This window comes from Dreissena polymorpha, chromosome 1 (genome assembly GCF_020536995.1).
Source record: "Dreissena polymorpha isolate Duluth1 chromosome 1, UMN_Dpol_1.0, whole genome shotgun sequence".
NCBI classification, from domain to species: Eukaryota; Metazoa; Mollusca; class Bivalvia; order Myida; family Dreissenidae; genus Dreissena; species Dreissena polymorpha.
The window spans coordinates 120,688,436-120,696,012 of NC_068355.1; the positions used below are offsets into that span (position 1 = coordinate 120,688,436).

At 34.8% G+C, this 7,577-nt stretch overlaps 1 protein-coding gene across 4 annotated transcripts; it reads left to right on the forward strand.

Annotated features, from left to right (window-relative positions):
• Window positions 1-965: 965 nt before the first annotated feature.
• On the forward strand, window positions 966-7,359 carry LOC127847169 (uncharacterized). Of its 4 annotated transcripts, none has more exons than XR_008033856.1 (5): window positions 966-1,073; window positions 1,747-3,057; window positions 5,932-6,073; window positions 6,333-6,479; window positions 6,791-7,359. XR_008033856.1 is itself a non-coding variant. In XM_052378888.1 (3 exons), exons 1-2 carry the CDS (start codon window positions 1,056-1,058, stop codon window positions 2,365-2,367), a joined length of 639 nt encoding a protein of 212 aa, XP_052234848.1. In that variant the 5' UTR covers window positions 966-1,055; the 3' UTR covers window positions 2,368-3,057; window positions 3,230-5,026. The 4 variants fall into 4 exon arrangements, 1 of the variants encoding a protein (XP_052234848.1); XR_008033857.1 differs by having other exon boundaries at window positions 5,932-6,052; XR_008033855.1 differs by having other exon boundaries at window positions 5,932-6,479.
• Window positions 7,360-7,577: the final 218 nt, after the last annotated feature.

Genomic DNA, 7,577 nt, shown 5'->3' on the forward strand with positions numbered 1-7,577 from the left:
ATTTTACTAGTAATTCAATTAATTTTTACAAGCAATCATGCCGATTATTATGTATACATTAAAGAGGTCATTTAAAAGTTCGGTTTTTAAATCCGTTTATAGATTTTATGGCCGATATAGGCTTCCGTAGTTTTTATTTTTTTTAATAAATTCTCGCCACCGCTAGAAATCGATTTTTGGTAATAGCTTTATCAATCAAAAGCAGAATATAAATACATATGCAAAAGAAATAAACAACACAAAGTAGATCATTGAAGCTCCTGTTTTGAGACGAAACATGCTTTTATATACGTTTTTGGATTGTCATCAATGAGAAAACACGAAAACACATTACATTTTTCATTTACGGACATTATGCACCGTTTAAACATGTACATGCGCTAAAATATTAATTATTGAATAAAATATATATTGCTAGACTTACCTTTCTCATTCGAATTTTGATCATTATATGCAACTGTCCGACTTTGAAGAAATAATGGAAACCCACTATCGTTTATCTGCAGACGATGTTTTCCGTGCGTAGATCTACGGTAGTCGAGATATGTCACAAAATATCATTTAAAATTACTAAAAAAAATTCATAAATTTAACAACTTTTCCCAACATGGATTTTTCTAGACTTTTTATATTATTTACATAATGCTTTAATCAACATATTTGCGCACTAAAAAATTCTGTTGCAATTTGTTTGAGGTCAAAGTGTAGATTGACTGGACTAAATTGTTAACACTTGCCATTAAGTATTGAGTTAAGTCGAGTGTTCTGAGAAATGTGTGTATTGAGTTTCTTAGGTTCGCAATAATATATATATATATATATATATATATATATATATATATATATATATATATATATATATATATATATATATATATATATATGAGCCGTTCCACGACAAAGCCTGCATTAGTGACATCAGTGATGACGTTGGGAAAATCCCACTTATTATGACGTCGATACATGCGAGTTTACACAGTGCATTTACGCGGAGCTTAAATTATTTGTGATTTACGGAGTGGTTTTTAGTGTTATTTCTGTTCTGTTGGATATAAATGGAGTTGGAGATAGAGGTAAATTTATGAACTTATTAAATAATTTTATTTTATATAGATCTACTTATATAAACACCGATATTGATGCAAAATTCGGTGTGACAAAGTGATGATCATAACAATGGCGCCCATTTGTATGCAAAACATAGGTTTAAATCCGATCGCAATTTATGTGATGAATTCTTTACAAAACAATGTCTAAAAAATAATAAAGAGCATTGACATGTTTAATATGCAATAATTTAACCACAATTCAATTGTTATTGAACTTATTTATATTGAAAGAAGCAAATTAATCTACGTCTCGCGTTGAATTGATTGAAACAATTGCAAAGTTGACTGTTGTATATTGAAATGTCCTTTTTGATATGTTTGCGGTGTTATATGTTTTTTTTAAATTAATCATAAATTACATATTATTTGTTTTTGTTAAAAGAACGACAGAGGTTTGAAATATGTTATTTGTAGTAAAATGATTCTACTTCATTTCTTTATCTTATTGTGTGAGGCGCATAAAACGTCAGCATCAATAGCTCAGATTCCAGTCTGTTTTTATTTTTTTAGATAATTATTTTAGGTCAAAATATTAAATGAAACAATTATTTAAATGAAATGTAAATTGAAACGATTTTTTTTTTAAATTTTATATTTCATTCACATTATAGAATCGATACATCGTAATTGTTTTCAGGAGCTCGAAAGTCTATGTTCTGAGCATTTTGGCAGAACACCATTATGTACGCCTGCACATTCTCAAGAACTGTCATCCGATGACGACAATGACAAGGTAGACGGTGCATGTAGCGCATTCATGGAAAACCGCATTGGGTCCTTCGTTTCTGGGCAGCCTGCGGAATCAAGCAGTGACTCCACTTACGATGATGGAAGTGATGCCGTTGATGCGTTTTCACAAGATGATAGCATTCGACGTTTCCACGAATCTGGCTGTGGGTGTGCTAAGAAATGCCACGAGAAATTTGATGCCTCCCAAATCAGAACGCACATCCTTGATACGCGGGAAATGACGAGAGAAGAAAAGGAAATGCATATTAAAGGCTGTTTGTCCGAAGGTCCCACAAATGACTCTACAAAGCGTGGGAAAAAGAGAATGCGAATTCGTGGCAAATACACATTCCGCGGTCAGGAAATATGTGCATACACGTTCAGATTGTTATTTGACATAAGACGCTGTGCATTAAAATCAATAAGGCAGTCATTGAACAAGACCGGTCCGGCCCGACGCCGACATGCAAATACAGGAAGGAAACCAAAACATGCTCTGGTCTTCACAGATGTCGAGCGTGTGGTCTAATTCGTCTGCAACTATGCGGAAGAATTCGGAATTCCGCAACCTGCAGCTCCGCGTGGGAGAGACGATACGGCACCGATATACCTACACAGCGGTACAACGAAAATGAACATTCATAAGTTGTACAAAGCAAGCTATCAAGAGGCTGGCGTGCGTTTCGTCGAAAAAAAGCTCCTTTCAGTCAATATGGAGTGCCTGCATCCCACATATAAAGGATGCATCCCCTAGAGACGATGTGTGCGCGACCTGTGAGAAGCTGCGAAAAAAATTATGTATTCGGTATCGGAAGAGGACAAACTAGCTTCCACTGAAGAAATCGTATTGTATTGGCACAAAAAGAAAGAGACCATTACAACAGTCTCATTAAAAAGGCAAAAGAAACGTCACATCTATGTCCAGCTGAACAATCAAACCACTTCACATTTGATTTCGCTCAAAGTGTAGGCATACCGCACCATGCACGACAGATGGGGCCATTATATTTCGCATCCTTAAGAAAAGTCCACATTTTTGGAATGAGAATTGATGGGCAATCACGTCAATTGAATTTTCTCATCGACGTAAATGAGAGCATCGGTGCAGATGGAGCTAATGCATAGGGACCAAACGCTGTCATCTCGATGATAGACTACGTGCTCAACACCCATGGATGCGAAGATCTCTCGTGCACAATACACGCCGATAATTGTCCGGGTGAGTTAAATTTTCATTGGGATCATTATAATTTCATATTGCGTAAAAGCCGTTTAAATCATAATATAACGATAATATTGGAATATTTTATTGGTTATATTTATCGTGATAATAATAACGCGAATCATAAATGATCATAACATATTACAGTGATTTTTAAATGAATTATTAGGGAAGTGTGCTGGTTAGACGACGACGACAACGATGGTGGTAAAGAAGATGATGATGGTAATAATGGTGTTGATGATGCTGATGACGATGACCATTAAAGTAACAATCACGCTCAAAAATATCGAATATTTCGTTAAATAAAGCTAACCCATAAAAAAATCAATGTTCCTTTTAGCAAAATGCAAAATTTCAACGTTAGATGTTGTCTGGTAGAATTGATTTAACGAGATACAAAATGCTCGTTTTTATTTTTTGTGGCCACAAATAATTCCATTTATATCTCCCGTGAAATATCCGAACATTTACGGGCGAACACGTGATTGGATACGGTAAGCGTCGGAAGCATGACGTAGCTCTCATAAATAATCATTCTGTGAAATCAAAATGAATTCTGGGTAACTGGAACTTAGCGAATGCGAAAATGGCTTGTATAAATTATGCAAATGAACGCAACCCGAATGAATCCGATCCTGACTCGAAAGCGAAAGTAGATTACATCGTGGAACGATATTTAGATATTTAAATGCTTAAAACTTGCCGAATGCTTGTCGTACATATCTTCGATGTTGTTATATTTTCAGCCTTCAGAGGCTGGTAGCGGTATTGTGTTTTTTAAGAAACCTTGTTTAATTGTTTTTAATGAAAATTCAATACTGCTCCAGCAGCTGGAGTTTCACTTCTTTATATTGCATTGCACAACAGTTTGATGTGTGCTGCGTGGATGCAGTAGCGTGTATCCCCGTACATATCTTCGATGTTGTTATATTTTCAGCCTTCAGAGGCTGGTAGCGGTATTGTGTTTTTATTATTTTTTAAGAAACCTTGTTTAATTGTTTTTAATGAAAATTCAATACTGCTCCAGCAGCTGGAGTTTCACTTCTTTATATTGCATTGCACAACAGTTTGATGTGTGCTGCGTGGATGCAGTAGCGTGTATCCCCGTACATATCTTCGATGTTGTTATATTTTCAGCCTTCAGAGGCTGGTAGCGGTATTGTGTTTTTATTATTTTTTAAGAAACCTTGTTTAATTGTTTTTAATGAAAATTCAATACTGCTCCAGCAGCTGGAGTTTCACTTCTTTATATTGCATTGCACAACAGTTTGATGTGTGCTGCGTGGATGCAGTAGCGTGTATCCCCGTACATATCTTCGATGTTGTTATATTTTCAGCCTTCAGAGGCTGGTAGCGGTATTGTGTTTTTATTATTTTTTAAGAAACCTTGTTTAATTGTTTTTAATGAAAATTCAATACTGCTCCAGCAGCTGGAGTTTCACTTCTTTATATTGCATTGCACAACAGTTTGATGTGTGCTGCGTGGATGCAGTAGCGTGTATCCCCGTACATATCTTCGATGTTGTTATATTTTCAGCCTTCAGAGGCTGGTAGCGGTATTGTGTTTTTATTATTTTTTAAGAAACCTTGTTTAATTGTTTTTAATGAAAATTCAATACTGCTCCAGCAGCTGGAGTTTCACTTCTTTATATTGCATTGCACAACAGTTTGATGTGTGCTGCGTGGATGCAGTAGCGTGTATCCCCGTACATATCTTCGATGTTGTTATATTTTCAGCCTTCAGAGGCTGGTAGCGGTATTGTGTTTTTATTATTTTTTAAGAAACCTTGTTTAATTGTTTTTAATGAAAATTCAATACTGCTCCAGCAGCTGGAGTTTCACTTCTTTATATTGCATTGCACAACAGTTTGATGTGTGCTGCGTGGATGCAGTAGCGTGTATCCCCGTACATATCTTCGATGTTGTTATATTTTCAGCCTTCAGAGGCTGGTAGCGGTATTGTGTTTTATTATTTTTTAAGAAACCTTGTTTAATTGTTTTTAATGAAAATTCAATACTGCTCCAGCAGCTGGAGTTTCACTTCTTTATATTGCATTGCACAACAGTTTGATGTGTGCTGCGTGGATGCAGTAGCGTGTATCCCCGTACATATCTTCGATGTTGTTATATTTTCAGCCTTCAGAGGCTGGTAGCGGTATTGTGTTTTTATTATTTTTTAAGAAACCTTGTTTAATTGTTTTTAATGAAAATTCAATACTGCTCCAGCAGCTGGAGTTTCACTTCTTTATATTGCATTGCACAACAGTTTGATGTGTGCTGCGTGGATGCAGTAGCGTGTATCCCCGTATATATCTTCGATGTTGTTATATTTTCAGCCTTCAGAGGCTGGTAGCGGTATTGTGTTTTTATTATTTTTTAAGAAACCTTGTTTAATTGTTTTTAATGAAAATTCAATACTGCTCCAGCAGCTGGAGTTTCACTTCTTTATATTGCATTGCACAACAGTTTGATGTGTGCTGCGTGGATGCAGTAGCGTGTATCCCCGTACATATCTTCGATGTTGTTATATTTTCAGCCTTCAGAGGCTGGTAGCGGTATTGTGTTTTTATTATTTTTTTAAGAAACCTTGTTTAATTGTTTTTAATGAAAATTCAATACTGCTCCAGCAGCTGGAGTTTCACTTCTTTATATTGTATTGTAATATAACGTTTTTACATCAATGTTACTTGTTTTTAGGGTCTTCCTATTGTAATTAACCATCGTATGGTACTACTTGTTGTCGAATATTTTTATATAGCATAATACAGTAGCCGTATGTATTGGTTAGCGTGATAGTGACTTTAAGTTAACGATGACTGATGAATATGATCTTGAGCTCTTGATCAAAGTTATTGTAGTTGCTTTCAGGTCAAAACAAAAATCAGTTTGTGATTGGGTACTTCGCATGGCGAGTCCTGACACGGCGCCACACTTAAATCGAATATATGATGCAGGTTCCGGGTCATTCACGGTGTTTGGTGGATAGAGGGTTCGCCCATATTAAAAAGCTGTACTAGTAATAAACCTAATCGTTGTTATTAGTTAACATTTATTATATTAATAACGAGTACTAAAATATGTTACTATTACAAAAAAACATTAATAGTTTTACAAGTTTTATTTGCAACATAAATATACAAGATGATAATAAGTAGTATTATTGATGATATCAGAATAAGTTACACGGTAAATTGGTATAATTACATGTTAGTCCTTAAAACATGTTATACATGGTTTGTTTTACTTATTTTATTGAACATGCGCTTCAGACGCTCGGACTGTGACACCATTCAGCAGCTAGAGGATATTGTCAACAAGTCGTCTACTGCAAATGAGGCTGTCCGATATCCGACCTGGCGCTGGCGTGACTGGAATACTTTTTTGTCTACATCTTTTTAAGCAATACCCGGGATAAGGTAGTGTTTCCAACTTTTTATAAGCTGCACATTTTTCACAAGTATAAAAATACACATTGACACAAATATTTATAAATGCACACATGTTCCCCACACATATTTGTATGATGCGAGTCATCAATATTTTGAAATGTTTATCAGTGTGTAAGAACTCACTTGAAATTCAGCATGTTTATGTGTTTTTATTAATTGTAAATAATTATAAGATACTCAGTATTTAATTATTATACTTAATAATAAAACACATACTTTTAAGAAAAACATAGCTAAAAGACATGTCTACAGATTCGTTTCTGGCTAATGTGTTACAGGAAGTACCAGTGCTTCAGGTTCGACTCATCGAGGCCCGGCACGGTTTTCGCGAAGAAAGCAACGGACCTACCAGAGGAAGAGTTCTTCATCATGAAACACAGGGAACTCCCCTCATCCCCTCAGCAGAACCATGCTTAATTAAACCGGCAGGGCTATCAGAGAATCGCGTGAAATATCTTTACAGAACTGTCCGACCATTTGTGCGACCATGTTATCAGGACATTACCTGTCCAACACCCACAGACTGATTGCATGTGATTACATCATGTATTCGAACATCAACCTAAACAGTTATTTTAATCCATGCGCGTGTAAATGAAGGGTTTTCCAACAAGTTATTGTAATATTTGAATAAGTGTTTGATATTGCGAACTATTTACATGTTGTTAACGTCATGAATATGTCATTCCGATTGAAAATGACGCGACGTCAACAGCTTTGTTGCGTGACAGTATCCGTATATAATGTTGTCATAGCAACGCTAAATAGTGGCGTACACATGTTATTTATACATCATTGGATTCGTGGATTAACGTACAATATGAAACTGAAAAAAACTAAAAATTGATTTTTTTGTCATTAGTGCAGGTTTTGTCGTGGAATGGCCCATATATATATATATATATATATATATATATATATATATATATATATATATATATATATATATATATATATATATATATATATATATATATATTATATATATATTTTTTTTTTTTTTTTATTTATTTATATTTATTTATATATGTCTTGTTTGAGAATGCAGCAAAACAATGCCCTCAA